General features: G+C 34.8%; 2 protein-coding genes and 1 non-coding gene across 5 annotated transcripts; all 3 read left to right on the forward strand.

The window, feature by feature from the left end:
* The first annotated feature begins 1,395 nt into the window (after positions 1–1,395).
* LOC129284667 (U6 spliceosomal RNA) lies at positions 1,396–1,495 on the forward strand. Its single transcript, XR_008586913.1, has one exon. It is a non-coding gene; the product is annotated as a U6 spliceosomal RNA (small nuclear RNA).
* Positions 1,496–2,292: 797 nt separating this feature from the next.
* On the forward strand, positions 2,293–4,654 carry LOC129321394 (MADS-box protein FBP24-like). 3 transcript variants are annotated; one of them, XM_054967136.1, is made up of 6 exons: positions 2,293–2,336; positions 2,422–2,618; positions 3,806–3,872; positions 3,986–4,150; positions 4,253–4,294; positions 4,386–4,654. In XM_054967136.1, exons 2-6 carry the CDS (start codon positions 2,431–2,433, stop codon positions 4,539–4,541), a joined length of 618 nt encoding a protein of 205 aa, XP_054823111.1. In that variant the 5' UTR covers positions 2,293–2,336; positions 2,422–2,430; the 3' UTR covers positions 4,542–4,654. The 3 variants fall into 3 exon arrangements, with proteins under 3 accessions (XP_054823111.1, XP_054823110.1, XP_054823112.1); XM_054967135.1 differs by having other exon boundaries at positions 2,302–2,618; XM_054967137.1 differs by having other exon boundaries at positions 2,302–2,618; positions 4,391–4,582.
* Positions 4,655–8,164: 3,510 nt separating this feature from the next.
* On the forward strand, positions 8,165–12,677 carry LOC129321845 (serine carboxypeptidase-like 34). The gene is made up of 9 exons (XM_054967771.1): positions 8,165–8,493; positions 10,765–10,875; positions 11,020–11,115; positions 11,228–11,320; positions 11,396–11,484; positions 11,562–11,929; positions 12,009–12,101; positions 12,169–12,277; positions 12,402–12,677. The coding sequence occupies exons 1-9, from the start codon at positions 8,220–8,222 to the stop codon at positions 12,549–12,551; spliced, it is 1,383 nt and encodes a 460-aa protein (XP_054823746.1). The 5' UTR covers positions 8,165–8,219; the 3' UTR covers positions 12,552–12,677.
* Positions 12,678–13,318: the final 641 nt, after the last annotated feature.

Raw genomic sequence — 13,318 nt, forward strand, 5'->3', positions numbered from 1 at the left:
TGAGTGGGTTACAGCTCTAAAAAATATATATTGAAACATAAACTACAAGAATATTTTGGTATTAAGATTGTTCACGCATTTGCTATAAATTGGTCATACAAAGTGTGAAAAGTGGAGTTTTCAGAATCTGAAGTTTACGCGTTGCTTGTTAGTCGCCGGTCATCCGTGACTATGAGTAAACCACATGCAAGTCTGCCAATTCATCCTTTATCTGTGCATCCCAAAGACGACGTCGCTATTTCACGTTGCCAAATTTGTCAGTTTGAGTTCCCCCTTTTGGGTTTTCAATATTCTTAACACTTTTCTAAATATGGTAAAGTTCATAATGCCCTCTGAACTAAAGAATCAAAGCGGTTTGGTTCCTCCACTCTGCACTTTATGACACGGAATGGCACCAATAATTCAGAACATAATTGTATATTTTAGTTTTCAAGAAAATTATATCTTTAGTGCCTATAAATTTCATTCAATTCGTTTTAAAAAGTTTATTCCATTTTTTATTTGGTCATTATAAATAAATTTTTTTAACGTAATCTCTATTCCTAAAATTTTGTAAGTGCTTCTCTAAAAACGCGCAGATATAGTCAAGTATATATATTGCATAAAAGAGAAGTACTATTATAACTCTCTCTCACTCATGTATATTACAAAATGGAGAACTTTTTAAATGGATTCAGCATACCACGTTATTCATGATTCACCTAATAAAATTTCACTAATTTAATCAAATAAAATTTATATATTATTATTTTTAAATATATTTTTATAATAAAATGCATATTTAATTTCACAATAGATTAATAAGTAATACTAACTTATAGTATATGAGTTATAGATGCTCTATCTCTTAAACAAAGTTGGAATTTTACTTTCCATTTTTATGTATAACATAAATTTAATTGAGAAGAGTTTATATTTGGTTCTCTTTATCTTCTATTGAAGACGTATGCATTTTAGACATATGAAAAGTACAAAATAAGCACTAAAAAAAAATTAAATTGCAGGGACCTACTTACAAGATTTTGAAAAATATAAATTTAACTTAAAAATTGAAAACAAATAGAAACAAAAATATAATATTCCCTCTTTTGTTTCTATATTTATTTTTTCTACGGAGGGTATGTTAGGACTGTCACCCTGTCATTACCAAAAACGGCAAAGTTCATCTACCCTAGTTGATGAAACGGGGCCCACGCTGTCAGATTCATGAACAAAACGCTTCACCTCGGACCTGCGTCCTGCAGGAGGTGAGATGTAAACCACATCAAGAATGAAATGACCATCACACCCCTCATTAGCTTTTCCCGATGGAAAATTAAAAATTGCTCTCATTAAAAAAATCACTCTTTTTAGCTAATTTTTACAGATCAAATAGCTATGTTAAAAGTCTATTTTTTTCCCTTTTGGGTACATCCTATAAATTGGCCCTATAGAGAATATTCGTATGGTCCCTGTCTTAGGATGATACTCATAAATTGAGAAAGCCTAATTTTTTAATTATTTCTTTTATTTTCTCAGGTATGATTTTTCTGTGCAAAATGTATATATATGGCCCTTCAAAATAAATGACTGTAGGTTAAATTTTTCATGAAAGTCTAATTTTTTAATTATTTCTTTGATTTTCTTATATATGATTTTTCTGTGCAAAATGTATATATATAGCCCATCAAAATAAAAGACTCTAGGTTAAATTTTTCATGAAAGTCCATATATATAGTCTTTTAATTTTTTTTTCTTTTTTCGCCTTATTATATATTTTTTCTATTTATAATACTGATCCATGCAATGAACTGTTAATATATATATATATATATATATTAATCACTACAATTTTTGTGTGTGCTAAAACTTTGTAGTCGTTTTCTCAATTCAAAACTAACACCATTATTTTGTTTTATGAAATTGGGGCCATGTCTTTGTCTGTGGCAGCTTTGGAATTTCAACGAGTTGCAGAAATTTTGTTTAGGTTTTAAATAGTTGGAGTTTCAAGTCATTCTGACCAAGGAAAGGAAAAGGAAGATAAGTTGAGGTTTGAACTTACGCCTTCTTCCTCTCTCTCTCCCCTCTCTTCTTCTTATGAATACTCACTCTCCTAAAATGCCAGCACGCAAGCTCCCACTTAATTCTTCATCACATCTTTAATGGTGTCTCTTTACTTCATTCCCTTATTTTAAGAAAGCTTCTGTGTTTTCATGATGCCAAAATTACTCTATTCTGAACCTAATCTAATGAAGCCAGATTAATTGCTTATACTAAATTACCAATTATTAATAATATCTATATTGCAGTGCGCATCACCATTTTTGCTGAGCAGACTCAGAAGGCGGAAAACAAAGGTATGATTAATTTTGTTGTGCTTTTGATCTTTAATTTCTTTAACTGGCAACAAGAAATCACTTATAAATGGTGGACCAAGTTAAGGTTTGTGAGATGGGTCGAGGGAAGATCGAGATCAAGAGGATTCAGAACACCACCACCAGACAGGTGACCTTCTCAAAACGCAGAGCTGGACTTGTGAAGAAGACTCATGAGCTTTCTGTTCTCTGTGACGCCCAAATTGGCCTCATCATCTTCTCTAGCACCGGCAAGATGTTTCAGTACTGCAGCGAACCTTTCAGGTCTCTTAATTTCTCCTGTTTATATATATATATATATATATGTAAATCTCTAACTGTGCGCACTATATGTATAATGTAAATATTATACATCACAGATCACAAGAAGATCTCACGGTGAGAGCTCGCTCGAGCTCTCTATTATACTGCCCTAATTTGTCTTACAACTACGTCTTACGATGGCGTGTGAGCGTGCCTTTAACTTGTAGTTTGCTTTTTCCAAATTGATCTGTGAGTTGAAATAAATTAAATGGTACAATTTTTCGTCATTGTTATTTGTTCATTTTTCTTTCCAAATTATAACTGAATTACTGGCTAGGGTTTGTGTGTGACAAAAAGAACGATACTTATTATTATTTCGAAATTTAAATATATCCTTGTTTTTTCTTTTGTGCAAGTTGATGATCTGTGATTGAGAATAAATACAATAATATAATCTTGTGCATTACTCTGAATGTGGAACGACGAATTTCTCTCCAAAGCCAGCACTAGCGATGTGAGAGAGAGAGAGAGAGAGAGAGAGAGAGGGAGGGAGTGAGGGGGTGATATTCATGAGTTTTAGGGCTATGGCTGCCATATTCTGAAACGAAAGGTTGACCTACTTGAGTAGATTGGACTTTTCAGTTTGTGGTTCTGACACAGAGATCACAGTATGCATCGCATGAGTTGATTTCATCATCTCTTGGTTATTTCTTTCTTCAGGAAACATATGGCCGATATCTTTCACTTTCTATCATTTCTGTAGATCGCACCCTAAGAACACTCCCTCCCTCCCTCTCTCCCTCTCTCTCTCTCTCTCTCTCTCTCTCTCTCTCTCACACACACACACACACACACAGATGAGTAAGGCCGTTTCATATATTCTTCGTGTCTGAACCAATATCAGTGACGAGGACTGATAGCTTGTGATTTTTTCCCCTCCAATTACTTATTTTTTTTAATTTGGTTATATATATGAAAATGAAATATGCCTCCTCTTTTAATTTCTCAGTTGTTTGTATGCCATTTAAACATCATTACACTATCTATAAAATAATTTCAGTATTTGTATAGTTGGATTCACCGAATATACCGCTGTAATTAATTGAAGATTAAATTTATAATTATGGACTTGCACATATTAATGTGGCAAAGTAAATTTATTTTTTTGGCTTGATGAGAAATCATTAACTTGAAACTTAATTTCCCAGGATGGAGCAGGTCATTGAAAGATACCAGAAAGCTACAGGAGTACGCATACCGGAACATGATAATCGGGTATAAATATATACAAGACCTATTTAAAATGTTATTTACGTGCACTGCATGACTGGAAATAAAGGGTCTTGATGAGCATGCTTAGCTTTGAGCAGCGGGGTGTGCTTGTGCAGGAAGATTTATTCAGCGAAATGGCAATGCTGAGGCAGGAGACTCTGCGTCTGGAGCTGGGAATTCAGAGGTATATCGGAGACAGCATGGGCAGTTTACAGTACGAGGAACTGACTAAACTGGAACAAGAGCTGGAGATATCTGTCACCAAGGTCCGAAATCGCAAGGTACGGACGCAGGATTAAGAATATATTTATGGTGGTTTTCAATTAATTAATTATGAATTTATATAGCTTAATAATATAGTTAAACTGGTGGGATGGATGCAGAATGATCTGTTGCAACAGCAGGTGGATAATCTGCGAAGAAAGGTGAGGGATATTTTAGGTTAAAGCAGATGATATGATATGATAAAAAGATGGAGAATGATAGATGAAAGTACAATGCATGCATGTTGAACAGGAAAGAATGATGGAAGAAGAGAACAGTTATCTGTCGCAGTGGCAGAATGAAAGCGGAGGACAGCAGATGGTGGAGCAGCTGGCATTTTACAACGAGGCTCCTCTTCTCCATCCCTATCTCCAGCTCGCCCAGCCCTCCACCATTCACCACCCTTGACCGCGTCTTTCTTTTCTATTTTAATTCATATATATACTCTTCTGCTTTTATTTCCCGCTACTCCTTCTCATGCAAGACTTTTTCATTTTCTTAATGTATACTATATGCATGCCCTTCCCTACCCACCTCTTTCTGCCTTGTACTTTCATCATTCTCAACCACCAAATACGTACGCACACCCAGCTCCGTGTTAGTTTAGTGTTGTGGCGCTTCCATTTTCTTTCATATCACTTCATCATCATTCACCCATACCCTTGTAATTAATGGGAGGCTTCCCGTTGTAATGTTTTTAAGTTTCTTTCTTCCTTTCTTTCTTTGTTTTTTTTTTTTTAACTATCCTAAACTAACCCTTTCCCATAGGAAAGGGGTTTACACATATAAACACAACACCCCCCGCCCCCACACGCACATCTACTAATATTTCCCTGGATCACTTGGAGATTTGATCCGGGACCCTGGGCAACAAGGGGTATGGATCATGCCAATTGAGTTATAATCTCTTGCATGTAATGTTTTTAAGCATTAAGGGGCAACATTATATTGAAAAGTTTAGGATTTTAAATGCTCCCTTATCTAAAATTTAAGGGCAAAATTAACCGTTTACTTATCTGTTTTTCAAACAGGGTCATAAGTAATTTTCAAGTCATGTAAATAAAGGACCTCGAACTTGTTTCAATCTTTCGTTTTAATCTTCTCAAGCTTCGTATCTTTGGTAACAACATGTGTGCTTATATATATATATATATATATATATGTATGTATTTCATCTGTTTTTCTTTCACACCCGCACCTGTGCTTATTATATATGTATCCTCTTCCAGGGAAGTCTCCTGGCCACACATCGACATTTTGACATCTTATTTAACGCCAAGTCTTCTTTTTTTCTAACCCATGCTATCATCTTTCCTTTTGGCTACCTTTCATCAGGCCAGACCACCGAGTTAACAATAAAAGTTATGATTAAATTAAAACATATAGGAGATTTGTTATCATTTATTCAAAATTAATATTATATTATACAAAATATCCATGATAAAATACTATAACTTTAAGATTACATTATTTTATCATGAATATTGTTTTCATCACATGTTAACAATTTCTTTAAGGGACAAAGGGGAAAAATACTAATAAAATCGTCATTTAGGAGTATTCAGTAACCTAAAGTGAGAAACATGGCAAAATATTTATAATGTTATTTAAATTAGTACAAGAGTAACCAATCCGTTAAATATCGCAAAAATGTTGACAATTTTTTTGCTAAAGTGGACTAAAAAAGGAAAAAATAATCATGAAGTTTTTGATTAAGGGTATTCAATAGCCTAAAGTAAGAAAAAAAGACAGGAATACCTATAATATTACTTTAATAGGGCAACAGTATTCAATCTATCAAATTTCTCAAATGTTGACTATTTAACTGACATCAAGCCAGAAATTGACCATTTCTTTTACTGATGTGAACTAAAAAATATTCGTAAGTGGAATTTTGTAAAGGTCGATCGGTCATCATATGATCATGAGCTCTCCACTTGAGGCTTTGGTTTTAACAGCATAAGTAACATAGGAAGTGATCTGCCTCTTCTTCTTTTATCATATCCTTAGTTCCACTTCTACTATGCCCACTACCACTTCTTTTGCTACTTCCTCTTCTTCTCAAACCACCATTTTTCTACTACTTCCTCTTTTTCAAATGTATGGAACATGAATAACATGTGGGAAAAATGTCATGTTAATCAAACAACAAGTTAAATTACTAGCTTCTTTAAAATTCTTGTACTATTAAAGCTTCTTTTTCATGATCTGAATTGATAATTGCAGCTCAATTTCCCTTCTAACTTCATTTGCAATATTGCATCTCTTTTTGGCCAATTTGGTGGCTCAAGTTCAATGCCTAGTTGAGAGGGTTTGATAAGATCATACTTAATCATCATAAATTTCTCTAAGAAGCCTTTGTCGAGAAATGTTTGAAATCTTTGTTAAGGGTATCGTTGGATGGAAAGAAATCACATGGCATGAATTTTGATAGATTGGTCAGTATTGTACCTATTAAAGTAACGTTATGGGTATTCTTATCCTTTTTTCTCACTTTAAATTATTGGATACCCCTATGCAATGATTTTGTGGGTATTTTTGCCCCCTTTGTAGTCTATGCCATGACAACAATGATCAATGACTGTTTAAGTGTCAATTAAGCGGTTAACATTTAAGAAATTTAGTGGATTAGTCACTTTTGCATTAACTTAGGTAACATTGTTTGTATTTTTGCTCTTTTTTATTCACTTTAGGATAGATTCTCCTGAACAATAACTTCATGGGTATTTTTATCTCTTTCGCCTTCTTCAAATTATAAGTAAATTATACACATCTCTCTTAACTTTTATTCTAGTTAGTACAAATCTCTCTCCTCCTCTATTGAGTAAATTACACGCACACACAGAGAGACTTCCCTTCATTTTTGTTTAAATTAATAACACAAACTTCTAGCTAGTTCCAAAACTTACATATATATTTTTTCTGAAAATAAAGAATAACTCATACAAAATTTTATCGAAACTTAATTTCTTAAATTATGTAAAAGGAAATCAACGCAATTTCATAAAAAAAAATCAGAATGTGTAGAATTATATTGAAATTTTATTTCATTAGAGAATTGTGTACAAAATTGTAAATGGAGAGAAGGCCTGTACAATTTTTAATAAATCTTATGTGGTGGTCATTAATGCGAGATGCTTATAGATCCAAAGATTTGAAGGCAAAACAATTGACGAGAGCGCAACGCAAATCATGGCTCTTCATCACCTACTCGGATCATACGAAATCAAAATATAGTATGCCATGCACTGATCATTCACAAAGCTCTGAACAATTCCACTTTTTGGCCTTTAATTTATTTACATCGCAAGCAACATCATATCTCACGCCTATTTATCATTGCTTACTCTCTCCGTCTTGCTTCTTTATAATCATGATGTGCAACGGGACATGGATATTTACATCCTACCTTGTTTTTCTTAGTATTTGTAACAAAGTATGCGGATTTTTCTTGAATGAATTAAATTTACTGAAATTACACAGGGTCGTGTCATTTTTTGAAAACCAACGCAAGTTTCTTATAAATTTCTCTAAAATTTTCCATCATATATAATCAGTGGGCAAAGGATTCATGATCCTTAGACACATAAATTGAAAGCATGAATCTGACTGATCACTATGAACATTGGCGCGCATTACATGAACATGTAGAATAATCAAGAAGTTAAGTGGATTGACTTGTTGACATGGGAGGTTGAGGGAGTATTAATATATATAGTGACACTAATATGTTTATTGTTTTAAAAATAACTAGTCCAGGCAGGCTGGTGTGAGAAGAACGAATTGAATGAATGAGAAAGTTTATGTTAATTAATCAGTGTGGGTGATATTATTAATGAAGGGATGACCCCACCTGAATGAAGCTCATGTTCAGAGGGACCAGTGAGAGAACTAGAAATGGGGAAAGATATTGACCTATAATTAAAAAAGAAAATGAAAACAAAACACGTGAGAGTTACCTGGGATGGACGCACTCATTATTTAAAGCAGCGTGCACGCCTGGCCTGAATGTGTTGAACTGAAAAGGGGAGAGAGAGAGAGGTTAGAAGTGCCTCTGATACATCACAGAGAGAGAGAGAGAGAGAGATGGGCGTGTGGTGTTGGAAGCTTAAATTGGGTGTGATGCTAGGGCTGATGTGTAATATAAGCAGTATAAGCGAGTCAAAGAAGGAGATATGGAGGTGGGAAGAGCAGGAAGCAGACATAGTAGAGAGATTACCAGGCCAGCCTGCAGTGAAGTTCAAGCAATATGCAGGTTATATCACTGTCAATCAGTCTCATGGAAGAGCGCTCTTCTATTGGTTCTTCGAGTCCTCTCATCAACCTCACCAAAAACCTCTTCTCCTCTGGCTCAATGGAGGTATGTATATATATATATATATTCACATCATTATTTCTCATATATGCCTCTTCATCACTCAGTCTTCAAATGCATGTTTGTGCTCATGTGTGTGTTCTCATTCAGTCACATTATCATATTTAATGTGTGGACCTTGCCACATTAATGATTGATAGCAAGTGTCTCTATACTCTTGCGCATCAAGAGACAGGCACCGCAAATGGGGTTTAATTAACACGCGTCTTAGCAGCATGGAAATTCTATTTTGTACTCATTTTCTTATATATGCACATAGTTCCACTATATGTATTCATGTGTCATCACAAAAATTTATTAATTTTATCACTCTGAAAAGTATATAAAAAATCATCACATACACCCAAGTAAAAAACTCATAAAATCATCACAACCTCCCCATCATCCCCCAAAAAAGAAAATTAACAAAACTTATGACCATCAAAATATTATCGAGAAACTTAATCATTTAATTTTGTTCCCATATTTTTGACTCAAACATTGAATTTTGAATCTGTGCAACTCAATCTTTAAATTTTAACTTTTGAAATTCAATATCTATTATTTTTTTACTTATTTAAAATGTTGATCCAAGTTATTATTAACATTTAGGGACTAATGTTTTTTTAGACATATGCCATACAACTCCTACTATATATACTGTTGGTTAGGATTTTGTAATTGTTAGCATTAAAGTGTATATCTTTTACAAATCTCGAGTGATTTGTAGGTGACTTTCTTACTCTAATTAATCCCCTAATTGTTTAAGCATATGACTTTCCCTAATTAGTTTTTCTTTTTCTTCCCCTAATAAAATGTAATATATTAATAAATTTTAAATAGTGTGACTTATTTCAGTCTTTCTTGAACGCATGAGACTCATCTAATTATATGAAGTGACTGAAAATTTAGAGTGATTATCTATAGGTAACTGAAATTTAAGAGGTTTTTGTAACAAAAGTGTTTTGCAAATTTAAAAGTTCAGTGAAGTTACAAGAGTCGCATGCAAGCTGAAAATTCATAAAATTTTACAATCCAACTTAAAAAAGCATCGAATTAATTACCTGAAATTAAAAATAATTTTTTATTTTGAATAAAATAAATAGTAAAATATAAAAAATATTCGTCAAACATGCATGTGGGTATTGAATATTTGACCAGATTAAATTCTCGAGTCAATACCTTCAAGTTGGAGCAGAAACAGCCATAATGAGAACGTTGATGGAAGCGGAGTAATGAATTTTGCTTGACATTCAAGCGAACCCACTTTTTCAGGCTATTCATACTGATAGCAACATTGTCCACAAAAATTGTGATATATTTTTGAGCAAATTATATTTTTAGTCTTAATTGTTTTGGTAATTTCAAGTTGATCCCTTGATCTTATAATGTAATTTTAGAATTTCTTGAGACTGATTTGAAATTATGTCACATTCTTAATTCTATAATGAAATTCTCCCTATTATTATTGTATCACTTATAAATTCACCATTATATTTATGAGCAATATCTTAATATAATAATGTAAATGTAAATATTATTATATTAAGAAAATATTAGAACCACGAACAATTAAATAGAACTTTACTAACGGCTTCGCCCACAGGACCGCTATTGCATCAAAACATCTTTGCCTGGCCAGCAAAAAATGTTATTTAATATAATCAAACTTTGTAACCTAATCATAATTCAGAGGTTGGACCACACAATAGGACCACGTTATTTTGACTGAGACATAGCTTTTATTAGGGGTGGTGATGTATTGAATGAGGTTTTTTTTTTTTTGGGCTAATTACTCGTTCCCATTCATTAATTATTCATATTTTATGTCAAACTTAATTATCCTATAACTTAGTGGAGGTATTTTCGTTAGCTTGCTATTTTATGTCCAAATTTACGAATTATATTATGTTCTGTTACTAAGCCAGTGGTAAAATGACTTTTTCTTTTTAACGAAATATCGTTTAAATAATTATTCATAGACAAATATTGGATGAAGAAAACAATATACGACACTAGTTTGAAAACAAATTGTATCTGAAGTTCGAAGCGCAGTTAGACAGAGCAAAGACACTGTTGCAAACTTGCAATTGCATGCAGCAATGCACCGGCAATGAACCAATCCAAATTCTCCGTCTAATTAATGGTGGTTGATGCTTCAGATTCTTAATATCGTATGATAAAAATAAATAAATAAAGATTTAAGGCAAAATCCTTGTGAGAACCAACAGTATGTAGAGAAGCGATGAAATTTATATGAATGAATGAATTATTCAGGTCCAGGATGTTCGTCAATTGGGTATGGAGAAGCAGAGGAGCTAGGACCCTTTTTTCCCCAGAATAGCACCAAACCGAAGCTCAAGCTGAACCCTTATTCTTGGAACAAAGGTTTACATCGATCATAAATCTGCATAGATAGATAACTCTTCCTTTCTTACAATAGTCAATAGATAATGTAGAATCATTCAAGAAAAAAAAAAAAAGGCTATACTACTACGCCTATTAATTTCGTGCTCGTATTTCTTGTCGTAGCTGCAAATCTTCTGTTCTTGGAATCCCCCGTCGGAGTCGGATTTTCCTACACCAATACCAGCACTGACATTCAGCAACTCGGCGACACAATCACCGGTATATTTGAATTTGTTTTGAGAATCAATTAATTACCCGTACAATATTCCACGAGTCAAGAATTGACACATACGAGGTTGGTTGATTATGGTTTTGACGGGCGTGAATGAAGCCAAGGATTCAGACACGTTCATGGTGAAGTGGTTTCGGCGGTTTCCACGATTCAGATCGCACGAATTCTACATCGCAGGGGAAAGCTATGCAGGTAGGTATACATGATGTGATAATAAATTACGAGAGTAGGATGAGTTGAGCCGTGATGAGATGGTGGTGTTGTCAGGGCACTACGTTTCCCAAATGTGCGAGCTGATTGTGAAGAAGAACAGAGATGGGAGCAAAGAGGAGTACATAAACTTGAAAGGATTGATGGTGGGATGGTTTTAATTTGGTGGGGTGAGTGAAGTGAGAGAGCTGAGTATTGGGAAAATGTGGTGCTGTGGGTGCAGATGGGGAACGCATTACTGGACGACGAGACAGACCAAAAGGGGATGATAGATTATGCGTGGGATCACGGCGTCATATCAGATGGCCTGTACCGGAACATAAGCACCAAGTGCGATTTCAGGCGGCGCAATCAATCCGAGGAGTGCAGAGTGGAGCTGGATAAGTACTTTGATGTGTACAAGATCATTGACATGTATAGCCTCTACGCTCCCACCTGCACATCATCAACAAGACCCGCGCGCAGGGGATACGGATACGGATACGATCCGTGCGCATCAGACTACACAGACAAGTACATGAACCTTGCTCAAGTCCAGAAGGCCCTGCACGCCAACAACTCCCGCATTCCTTATCCCTGGACCCATTGCAGGTTCTCTCTCCCTTGCTTCTCTTCTCCAGCAAATCGCTCTTCTCCAACTGACTCGTAACCCCATTGGGTTTGTGTTCAGCAATAGTATCACCTTTTGGAACGACGCGCCTTCCTCCATGCTTCCTCTCCTCAACAGCCTCATTGCCGCGGGTCTCCGCATCTGGCTTTACAGGTACATTTGATTTCATCATACAGTGTGCCATCAGAATCCCTTACTTTTCACTCACTCACTTTTTCAGTGGCGATACGGACGGAAGAATTCCGGTAACCGCAACCAGATACACCCTCAAAAAGCTCGGCCTCCCCATCGTTCAGGATTGGACTCCTTGGTACGCTGGCAAGCAGGTAATCTAATGCGACCATATATTTAGCAATACATATATATTCTTTTATGTAAATCTTTATTTATTAATGCAAAACTTTTGAGGATGAAATATTCGATTTAGACATGTTAATTAAGAGTTGCAGGTAGGGGGGGTGGACGGTTTTATACGACGGGCTCACTTTCGTGACCGTCAGAGGTGCGGGCCACCAGGTCCCTTCTTTTGCTCCTCAGCAATCTCTTCAGCTGTTCCAACATTTCTTGGCCAATCAGCAATTGCCACGCCATCCAATTTGCTAATTGTTATATTGTATAACTAGGCAGGCAATTGGTGTATTTGTGCAAGTAATAGCATGATAATCCTAAAGAATTAAAGATACTGAGTATGGATTAAATAGTTTACTTGTTAAGTAAGAAATTGTCTGAGCTTGGTGAGTAAGAAAACATAATTTTTTTTTTTTTTTAAAAGTCCCACCCTTTGCGTTAACATCCTATGAAATATTAGTTTTCATTTTTGGTGGTGTATGCTCCAATATCTCAAAAAGAAAAAAGAAAAAAAATCCAAATCTCATATCTATGTTCGATATATGGTTACGTCACTAAAAAATATTAAATAATAAATATTTTCATAAAAATTAATTAGTCAAAATCTTTGTGTTATATAATCTTCTAAATGCTATTTTATATTCTACATCCTTTTAGTATTATATTTTTATACGTTTCAATTTAACACTCCTGAAGGCCAAAAATTTGATTTGTTGAGTGATTTTATGGAAGGAAAAATGGAAGAGATTATGGGAATTATGAATTGGCTGGGGAATATGCTGCGCTTGATTCCATTCAGCAGAAACTAGAGCAGCGGTTCCAAATAATCCAAGGTTGATTGGGGAGAGGAACGGGAACATCAAAAGCATGAAAAGGCACACCAATCTACTTCACATTCTGTAATTGGGTTGAGAAACGTGAAACCAGACATTGAATTCTGGAGAGATGTCTTTAGGGGCATATCCCCTTTCAATATAATGAATGGGTTCAGGAGAGATACAGGGTTGAGAAATGTGTATAGT

Source organism: Prosopis cineraria, unplaced genomic scaffold (genome assembly GCF_029017545.1).
Source record: "Prosopis cineraria cultivar Desert tree isolate PC_DT_omini unplaced genomic scaffold, ASM2901754v1 PC10, whole genome shotgun sequence".
Classification (NCBI taxonomy): domain Eukaryota; kingdom Viridiplantae; phylum Streptophyta; class Magnoliopsida; order Fabales; family Fabaceae; genus Prosopis; species Prosopis cineraria.